The sequence below is a fragment of the Phalaenopsis equestris genome, unplaced genomic scaffold, assembly GCF_001263595.1.
Source record: "Phalaenopsis equestris unplaced genomic scaffold, ASM126359v1 Scaffold000180, whole genome shotgun sequence".
In the NCBI taxonomy this organism is placed as follows: domain Eukaryota; kingdom Viridiplantae; phylum Streptophyta; class Magnoliopsida; order Asparagales; family Orchidaceae; genus Phalaenopsis; species Phalaenopsis equestris.
In genome coordinates, this window is record NW_018164622.1 from 558699 (window position 1) to 569013 (window position 10315).

A 10315-nucleotide genomic window follows, 5' to 3' on the forward strand; every position below is an offset into this window, starting at 1 on the left:
TGTGTGTATGTGTGTGTGTGTGTGTGTGTGTATATATATATATATAAAGTAGTATTTTAAAAAATCTAATTGACTAGAAGGCTACAAAGATTTATAATAAATTAAAATATTGACTAAAAAAATAGAATAAAATTTATTAAATTAGATTCAAATGATGTTTTAATATAAATAATAATTTTTAAATCTTGCTTAAACACTTATTGTCTTATGTCTTATGACTACATGATTAGGGTTGTTAAAAGTACTCTTTTTTCGTGAACAGCTCGTGTTCGGCTCGTTAAGCAAATGAGCCGAACACGAACACACTTTTTAAGCTCGAAATATAAACGAGCCGAACACGAGCGAGCATTTACACCCATAATCCTAAGGTTGCATGATTAGAGTTGTCAAACCAATATTTTGTTCGCGAACAACTCGTGTTCGGCTCGCTAAGCAAATAAGTCAAACATGAACATAAAGTCAAACATGAACATACGTTTTTTGTTCGAAACACAAACGAGCAAAATATTTTTTAACGAGCTGATTTAATAAATCCAAATTTACGTCGAAAAATTCAAAGAATAGGAGGCATAAGCTTTAAAATTTGTATTTTTGGTGCTTCGTTAAATCCGTGCATAAATCCCACCAAAATGAAACGCACATTTTCATGCCCCAAATTGTTATAAATATAAATATTATATTTTAGGCCAGATATGTAAATATATGAGAATTTTATGGTATGATTGTAAATTTCTGAGTTGTGGGGAAAGGAAAGAGTATTTTCGGAATATCAGAAGACAGAAAATAAAATAGGAAATAAATAAAATCTCGAGGAGACACGAATTTTTCCGATTTTTCCGGCGGTTTTAGAAATCCTATAAAAAAAAGCAATTTTTCTGTTCCACAGTCTCTGCAACTGTCTCTCTCCCCCCTTCCCCCCACCGCTCTCTCTCTCTCTCTCTCTCTCTAATCTCTCCTGCTCTGTTCTCGTTTACGACAGCGAAGAAGTGGGGGCAGAGATTTCAAAGTCATCGTCTTCTCCAGTCCGATCGGTTTCTCTTCTGCAAGGTTTTCATTTTTTTTGCGGTTATGAAGAAAGAAATTTCATACCTTTTATCTGTTTTCTATCTCCTCTTTCATCTTCTCCATCCATGGATTTCACAAACTCACGGCACTGCGATGAACCCTTCATCTTCGCTCATAAAAACCAGATTTTTTTTTCAGAGATGATCAAACAAACCCCAATAGTTTGAAAAACAGAGCAAGCGATGGAAAGAAACAACATCCCCTTAACCAAACACACTGTTACTAAAATCAGAGTATCTTCAAAATTCATCGAGCAATCCTCCGCTGGAGCTCCGGCGAACTCTTCATCTTCACTCCCCCGCACACTCCGCATACTCTGCAGCGACCCCAACGCCACCGATTCCTCCGACGATGAAACCCCCATCGACCGCCGTCCGATTAAACGATACATAGAAGAAATCAGATTCGAAATACGTCCGCCTCCGAAGATGAACGGAAAGAAGAAAAAGCAGAGAAAACAATTGCCGGAAAATCTTCCTCGGTCGCCGGAAAAGCTTCCGAGATTCCGCGGCGTCCGGCGAAGGCCGTGGGGGAGATTCTCGGCGGAGATACGCGATCCCGTTCGCCGCGTGCGGCTATGGCTCGGCACCTACAGCACTGCGGAGGAAGCAGCCATGGTTTACGACAGAGCTGCAATCAAATTACGAGGCCCTAACGCCTCCACCAACTTCCCAAACCTAGCTTTTCCGGCGAACTCCGCCACCTCAACGCCGGCGAACATGAACTTCCCTTCTTCGAGTGGATACGAATCCAGTGAGGATTCCCGTAACGTTTCAATCTCTTCCCCTACGACGGTTCTCCACGGACTCTCTTCTGATGTTGTGGAGCGTGAAACGGAGTTGAAGGATGACTTCAATGCGTTCGACGGAGTGCTCCAATGTAATGATTTTTTAGGGGATGACTTTATGGTGTTCGACAGAATGCCTGACTGGGGCGAGTTTATGAATGCGGAGTCGTACGGGCCGAGAAGATGCGAAGAGTTCGCCGGCGAGAGAATTTGCGCCGGCGGCGGAGTTTGTGAAGAAGGAGACGATTTATTTGCGGGTATTACTGATCTTTTTCCCCTTGAGCCGTTCGACTAATTGGAAGTCTCCGTGCGTTTGTGATTTATCGGCCGATATATCGGCCGATTTTAGTTTCAGGAGAAGGGAAACTTGTCGAATCGGTTCAGTTTAATTTGAAAATTATTTTAATTTTTTTTTATTATTTTAAATTATTGTTGGTTTTTGTTGCGGAAAATACCGCGCTATTTGTACTGGCAACACAAATTATTAATGTGTGGTATATTTAAATTGAATGCATATTAATGATTTTATTTTGTTTTTAAGAATTTCATCATGGTTTTAAGTAATAATATCCTTTCTAAAAATATTAATATTTACATAGATTCAACTCAATTATTATATATTTACATATACAAAAAACTAAAATTTAATATTTTTATGGTACATTGAGGAAATATAACATTGCATAAAAAAATGCTACCAATATTATTTTTTTTTTAATTGAACGAAGAAATATTTGCGTACGAAAAGTGCACGCAGAGTTGCGTATATTTTAAGTTATTCGGAGGGTACAGTTAGGTTATATGAAAAATTACAAGGAGTTATAATTTAAGTGTGATATAGTTATATACTCCATATGAAAAATTACAAGGAGTTATAATTTAAGTGTGACATAGTTATATACTCCAAATAACCTAAAATGTACGTAACTCTGCGTACGTTTTCCGTACATAAATATTTCTGAAAATGAACGATATATTTTTAGGCTTTGAGTTTTTGACATCAAGGTGTTTTGAATGTAAATATCAAAATTTAGATGGTATATATATATAAATACATAAAAGTGCATGGTATGTGTGTAAATTCCCCTTCATCTTTAGGAGAAATTAAAAGATATGGTTGGTTATTATTTTAATGGTATGCACACGTGGTGGAGGAATGATGGGTTTGACGCTTGGGAGATTACGGGCCACTTTACGCGTGTGAATATTGAAGGCTTTCGAGGTCGTGGGCCCTACATGGGCGGTAAGGATGGGCCCTTTTTATTGGGCCGAAGCCGGGTCAAAGTAGCCACCTGCAAAAAGAAGCGGGGAGATTGATGAAAGACTGAAAATTTGTTTATTTTTGCGACAAAAATTGGGTATTTATGTAAAATGTTTTATTTATTGGGACACGCAAAGAGAGATGAAGCCATGGAAACTTCCTAACATTAATGCAACTCTCCATCCGGCTTACAGCAGCAGATTTCCTCCAAAATCCTGTCGCCGCATCCTGAAGTAACTCATGATGATGCTGAGAGAAGCATTGATTGCTGTTATTTCTATCATTCACTATTTTCAGTGTATCCCAGCCGTAGTATTGTCTGGACATAGCTTGCATCCAAACTCCAAATAGATTTAAATTTCACACCTAAAGTTTAATGATTAATTACAAATATAGTATAAAAAGAACGAAGACCCATTAAAAATTGATTGAGAGTCTGTTTGGCGTAGTTGTGGGGTTGTGGTGCGGCAGCAACCATTTGAATTGTTTGTTTGGTGTGGTGTGGACGCGGTTTATTAAAACGTGCCCGCAAAGTGACGCCTTGATCGGATCATGGATTATTTCGGGTTATTTGGTGACTTTTCTTTTTGTGCTCTCCCTCCCGCTTCCCCTCATCCCGTAAGCGATCTCTCTAGGGCTTCTTCTCCTTACATTCTCTTCGCTTGGCGACACAATTGGATAGGGCTTTATACCGGCATTTGCTTCCTCCTTTCTTTGGTATACTCTCCCTCTCATCTCTTCTTTGTGGATTTGTTCTATGAGTTGTATGGTTTGCACATAGTGATTTTATTTTATTTTATTTTGAGATTTTTACATGTAAAGCAGTGGAGACTTGCATTTTTTTCTCTTTTCCCAGTGGCTAAAACCCATTTTCACATGGAAAACAAGGTATGCTTTGCTATTTGTTTGATAGGTTTGCGAACTTTGGTTGATGTATACTGTTTGTCAATTCTTAAGTTGGTTTTGCTTTTAGGAATGATTACATACTTATCAAATAAGTATTTGTTTGGTCATATTTGCTTCCTTCTTCCTACACTGATTTGTGATATGAGAATGTGAATTTGACAATTGTTTGGAGCAATATATAAACACGCTTTCAGTCCTATTTATTTGGTTAAGCATGGATTGAGATTTCATCCTAATTTTTAATATTTGAGAGAAAACATTGAGAAGAGATATTGGAGGGTTGAGCATTTGTTAACTTGCTTTCCTTGCTTCATATTACAAGGTTCGGTTATTTGATGGTTTCAGGTGCTCTTTTTTTGTTAGGAAGCCCAACACAATTTTTTATGTGCTTACATTTATGATAGTTGAGTACATATTTTGTTGTTTGAGGGATGACGACAGCTGTACTCATGCTTATTTTACTGTTTCACAATGGTTTCCCTACGTTGCTTATGTTGTAATGGCGTTTACCTTGATTTGGTTTTAAGAATTTTGATTACTAAGTGGTTTAGATCTTAACACCTTGAATCAAGCTAAGTTTTGTTTTGATTGGATTTTTCAATAATTGACTAAAGTTGACTTGGACCCAATTAACTTTTGGTGACCCTTGGTGATTTCAATTTCTTAGAGTTGATTTGTTGATGTGTTTAGGTTTATGCCAATTTTAGGGTTAATTAGTATTGAGAAAGCATTAGGTGAGACCAAAGAATGACTTTGGTGAATCACCCCTCCATTTTTCTTTGAATTTTAGTGTCATGTGATTTCCAGGACCATTTAGGTAATGCGGTAAGAACCTCCCATTTAGGTCTTGCCTCCTCTCTGATGGGCTTTTCCAAGGTCAATGAGAATCTCAGGGGTGTTCATTGGGTCATTCGAGGAGTACCTAGTCTTAGGATTTTGAGCTCCATGGCTAACCTAGGGCATCTTCCACCTATAGGAAGTCAACTTGGGTTTCTACTGAACTAGACTCTCAATCATCTCAGCTAAGGGTTGAGGATTTAGGCTTAAACTCAGGGAACCCTAAACGAGTGTTGGATTGGTTAGAAGTCCTATATGGGTGAGTTCCATCTCTAGTCATCTAAAAAGGTCACTTGGAAATGCTAAGGCTAAATCCTGGGTTTTAATAGAGAGAGAAGAGGTCCTCACAAGATTGAGGTCAACATCGGCCAACACTTGTAATTTGATGTTTGGTTGTGGTAGATAAAAAATATCAAATTCTCTCAATTCTACTGATCATTTAACTAATCTTCCTGGTGCTTCTGGTTTTTGCAGGATAACCTTCAAAGGAGTTGTTTGTAGACGTTAATAGTGTGGGTCTAGAAGTAAGGACGGTGTCTCCTTCTAAGAAAACTAGGGTTAGCGCAATCTTATTCGCAATCAGATATTGAGTTTCTGTATCAGAGAGAATCTTACTAATATAATAAACTAACTTTTCAATTGAGATTTCTATCTTTCTACCCTGACTAGGAGAGAGCTTATCGCGTGAGGTGAAATAGTCAAATATCTTGAAAAAGCAAGATATGTCTTGAGAGGAGGAGCGATGAAGCCAGATATGTCTTTAGTTGATCGAAAGAGATATGACAGTCATCTGTCCATTGAAAATCGATGTTCTGGAGACCGTTAAGTATTTTGAAGAACAACAGATACTTATCCCAGAACGAGATAAGAAGTGGGATAGAGTGGTTATACGATCATTCAAGCCTTGCACCTCCTTTACGTTCCTTAGAGTACCATGACTCTCAGCACCTTGATTTTTTTTTGTGTTTGTCTCAATTCCACGATGAGTAACCATGAATCCCAGAAACTTCCCTAATCTGACTCCAAAAGCACATTTAGACAAAGAAGTTAGAAACACTCTTCTAAATGAGAAATGTGTTGGGATGCTTCTATGTTTTTTACTAACAAATCATCAACATAAACCTTCATTGTATGCCCGAGAAGGTTTTTAAACTGATATATTGATATGTTGCACTAGCATTTTCATTCTGAATGACATAAACTGGTAGCAGTATAAAGCCTTTTTTGTTTGGCTTCCTAATGTATCAGGTTTATTTTTATTTGATTGTACTCTGAGTATGCATCCATAAAGCTGAATATCTGGCTGGTGTCTGGACGTGGCATCAATTAGTTGATCTATGCGTGGCAGGGGAAAGTTATCTTTCGGAAAAGCTTTTTTGAGGTCGGTATAATCGAGACACATTCTCCATGCACCACTAGCTTTCTTGACCAAGACAACATTGGCCAACCATGCGGGGTGGTGCACTTCCCTTATGAACTTTGCTTCCAAAATCTTGTTAACTTTTTGTTTGATAGCTTGCAAATAATCTGGGGAGAGTTGCGCTTCTTCTAGATGACAAAGTTAAAGATTGGATCTACCTTTAAAGAGTGCATAATGATTCTTGGGTCAACTCCAGTCATGTTGGCTGAGGTCCATGCAAAAATGTATTGATTCCCTTGAAGATGATCTACATATTTTGACCTTTGTTCATCGGAGAGTAGGGAACCAAACTACAATGTACTCGAGGGGTGCTCATCGGAGAGCAGGACGTGGACAAAGTCTTCCACGTGAGAAGCCCGTTAAGATGCATCTTCATCTCAAAGATTAAAGTTCTCAATGCTAAGTGTCACTTACGAGCATGGCTGGACTTTCCTAAGGTAGCATGATTGTGTTATCTGCTGATCTCCTCACACGATGTCGACCCTGCTAGAGTTAGAAACTTATGCTTCATATGTGATACAGAAGTCACGATGCCAAAGATGGATTGCAGGGGTCTCTCGAAGATGGAATTATATGTTGATTCTGACATGAAGATGATGAACTCAGCTGAGTGGGTTGTCCTTCAAGGAAAATCTCATATAACAACGAGGATATTTATTGTTCCCTCAACTCATACCTATTGATTATAAAAACCGTATAATGATCCTGATGCAGGTTGAAGTCATTCCCTTGTTAGTTTCAAACTGAGGAAAGTGGAGTATAACAAGTCATCGATATAACTCCCATTATTGATCAAGATCCTCCTTACATTGTAATAAGCTTCGTCAATTCAAGTTCTAATGATGAGAGGGTCTTGATGGGGAACTCGAACTCCACCCAAATTAGAATCATCAAAAGTGATAGGCTCGAGGCACAATTTCTCTTGCACTAGTTCACCAGGTGCAATGATAAAGACTTGATTGGTCAGCAATGAGTTTCCTACAATTGTCTGAATTTCGCCCACGATTAAGTGACCCCCTTATTTTTGCTTTTATGTATGTTGCCCCAAAGTGGTAGCATTATCGGTATCAGCTGGTTTGTTTTATACAAATCAATTGAGATATCCCCACAAGATCAACTTTTCAATCTCTTCTTTGAGCTGCTTACATGCCTCAGTGGTGTGGCCATGAATTCAATGAAAATGAAATTATTGTTCTTAATTCCCCGAGGTAGGTTTTAGGAGGTGAGACCACTAAATAGTTTCCTCATGTTTGATGGTCATCACAACATTAACAAGCGACATCTTAAGTGTGTATACTCTTTCTTAGGTCAATGCTCACTTTGTTAACCCATATGTTGGGGAGGGAGGTCATGATTTCTCTACTATTTGAACTTTTTCCATTGTGAAGATTGATTATTGTCGCTGGTGTTACTCTTGCGCTTTCCCTTAAATTGCTTGAACAGCTCCTTATGTGCCCTGACAGCCTCGTCCGCGGTGATTTGGGCTCAACACGGCGGACAAGGTTAACATAAGAACGAACTCTCTTCTGCATCAATAATGAGTAGAAGGAACCCCAAGGATGACTCCTCTCAGTAACTCTGGATCCACTCGAAATTTGACGGGCTTCAGCGGAAAACCTGTGGAAGTAGTCCTTGATCAACTCTCCTTCACTTTGGCAAATTCTTGAGAGATTGGATGAATTGTTGATGAGCTGTTGGTTTGTCATGATTTTCTTCACGAATACTCTGAAAAGCTCACTAAAGATGTCTAGAGTGCACTCTAGAAGAGAGTTGAACCAGGTGTGAGCTTATCTTTTAAGAGTGGCCGAGAACATGAACAATTGGCATAGAAGCGCATAAGAGGCACGTTGAATGTGCATGATGGTTTGATAGTGATCAATATGCTCATAAAGACTAGTTATCCTTTCGTAGTTGTTGCTGTTTTGAAGCTTGAAGCTAGTTGGAATTGAATCTGCTAAAGAGAATATTCATGGATGTTAAGGTGAGTGCAGAAGTGATTCTTTTTCTCTAGAGGGAACTTTTCCTGAATGACATGTCGTAGCTCGTTACAAATGACATCATCTGGAATGACAACACGGTGTGGTGTTGTCAAGTTTTGTGTGAGATGGATGAGTGAAACTTGCAGTATCTGGAAGTTCAACATCACGACCTGACAGAATAAATGTTCCTTCTTGGGGATGGCGAGTGGTATGAGTTCCTCGAAGTAGTGCATTTCTTGTAGGTTGTTGTGTTAGTGGTAAACAAACTTCATTCAATGGTGTGGGTTGCAGTTGTTGAGCCCCACGTAGGAGCTATAGGTATCTACTTGAGCTCCTGCATTATGTGCATTCGATCTTCTATAAAAGGACCCAAGACGCCTTCGCTGGTAGGATAACGTCTTCCAAGGCGGGAAGATGAAGAAGCATACAACCCCTGGAACCCCTGGCTTCGAGATTGCTCCCTGGAACAATGGGTGTTGGAGCGGGATGCTTCGTTGTCACAACTATTATGAATGGTGGCCATGTAATAAGCCTCGCAAGTATTTCAATGGTAACATTGAAGTTTCCCACACACGATGTCAAACTGATGTATGCATGAAAATTCATGGTAGTATTGTAGCAAATTATTGTCTTAGTATGGTACAAAGATTCAACACATACTCAGAAAAAAAATAAATAATTAATAATGACACTAGAAGTTCTTACGTGAAAAACCTAGAAAGGGAAAAACCATGGGATCTGACCCAACTGAAGAGTTATACTATAAAAATATGATTATAATTATAACCACTTATCCCACAGGTGGGAAAGGGTTACTAGGTTTCCTAATTTGCAACATCGATTGGTGGCGGCCGATAACAATTGGTGGTATCGATCGGTGGTGGTTGACAGTGGTTAGAGGTGATCGACGACGGTCGGCGGCGGTTGACGGAGATTGGCGGTGGTTGACGACAGTTGGTGGTGGTGGTCAACTTGAGTGGTGTTGGACTTCAGTTTCTTCTCAAAGCTTCAAGTTATTTCTCAAGGCTCAAGCTCTCATCCACTGCTCCTCATGAGATTGGTGGAGTTCTATTATAAAGTTTTTTGTGCAATTAATGCAAAAGTATGAATCATTTTGATTGGATGGCTTAGAGAGCTTCACTAGATCAGATGACCTTTGATAAACATTTGAGTGCTTTAATGATGACATAATTGAGTGATCTTGAGCTCATTGGATTAGCTTTGCCAAAGACGCTCGATTTGACTATAAAATCGTCAGAATCAACATTCGTTTAATCTTCTAAATGTGTCCAGAATACTTCCAAAAGCGGTTTAATGACGTGATCTAGACTTGATTTGGTTCGGATTGGACCAACTATGACAGTCAGTTTGACTGTAAGTTTGCTGAAATTGGAGTTATGGATGACATTTTGTTAAGGTTTGAATATTTTTTGCTCCAAAATTCTTCTTAAGATCTGTGTCATGCCTCAAGATTCGTGTGGATGATGGTAATTTGACGGAGGTTTATCAAGTTTTAATTTATTATTGAAAAACAGATGATCAGGAACAGATTAATAGGTTAGCGACATCTGTTGATTTGAAATAAAAGATTTCTCTTGAATTAAATAATAATAATAATATTATTATTATTATTATTAGTATTATTAGTATTTTATGTTTAATATCAAAAATAATGATGACTCTTCTAAAATCCATAATTTCTCTTAAATTAAAAAAAAACTGTGATTTATGGGTTGCATTCATATAAAGGAATGAGTCCCGGCCCGACTCTCATGGACTTATAACCCTCCTAGAGTACAATCTCAACTAACACCTCCTTTGCTTTAAAATCTTCAGGCTGGCCACATGCACATTAAAAATGATAAATTGTTACTAGAATTGATGCGTTGTGACTAACGACTCGAATCTGAAGATCGAGCAACCTAGGTAAACATATGCTCATCACTCAAATATTTTAACAATTTAAATCTTTAAATTATATTTTTATTGCAAGATAATGTAAACTCAAGTGAGCCGACATAAAATAATATACTTGATCAATCGAACAAGATCGATTGAAA

At 38.3% G+C, this 10315-nt stretch overlaps 1 protein-coding gene across 1 annotated transcript; it reads left to right on the plus strand.

Moving 5' to 3' along the window:
• The first annotated feature begins 843 nt into the window (after nucleotides 1-843).
• LOC110022294 (pathogenesis-related genes transcriptional activator PTI6-like) lies at nucleotides 844-2201 on the plus strand. Its single transcript, XM_020721164.1, has 2 exons — nucleotides 844-1047; nucleotides 1204-2201. Exon 2 carries the CDS (start codon nucleotides 1248-1250, stop codon nucleotides 2145-2147), a length of 900 nt encoding a protein of 299 aa, XP_020576823.1. The 5' UTR covers nucleotides 844-1047; nucleotides 1204-1247; the 3' UTR covers nucleotides 2148-2201.
• Nucleotides 2202-10315: the final 8114 nt, after the last annotated feature.

Bases quoted from the DNA above. Each gene is read 5' to 3' on its own strand.
- LOC110022294 (XM_020721164.1), top strand. From the start codon at position 1,248: ATGGAAAGAAACAACATCCCCTTAACCAAACACACTGTTACTAAAATC.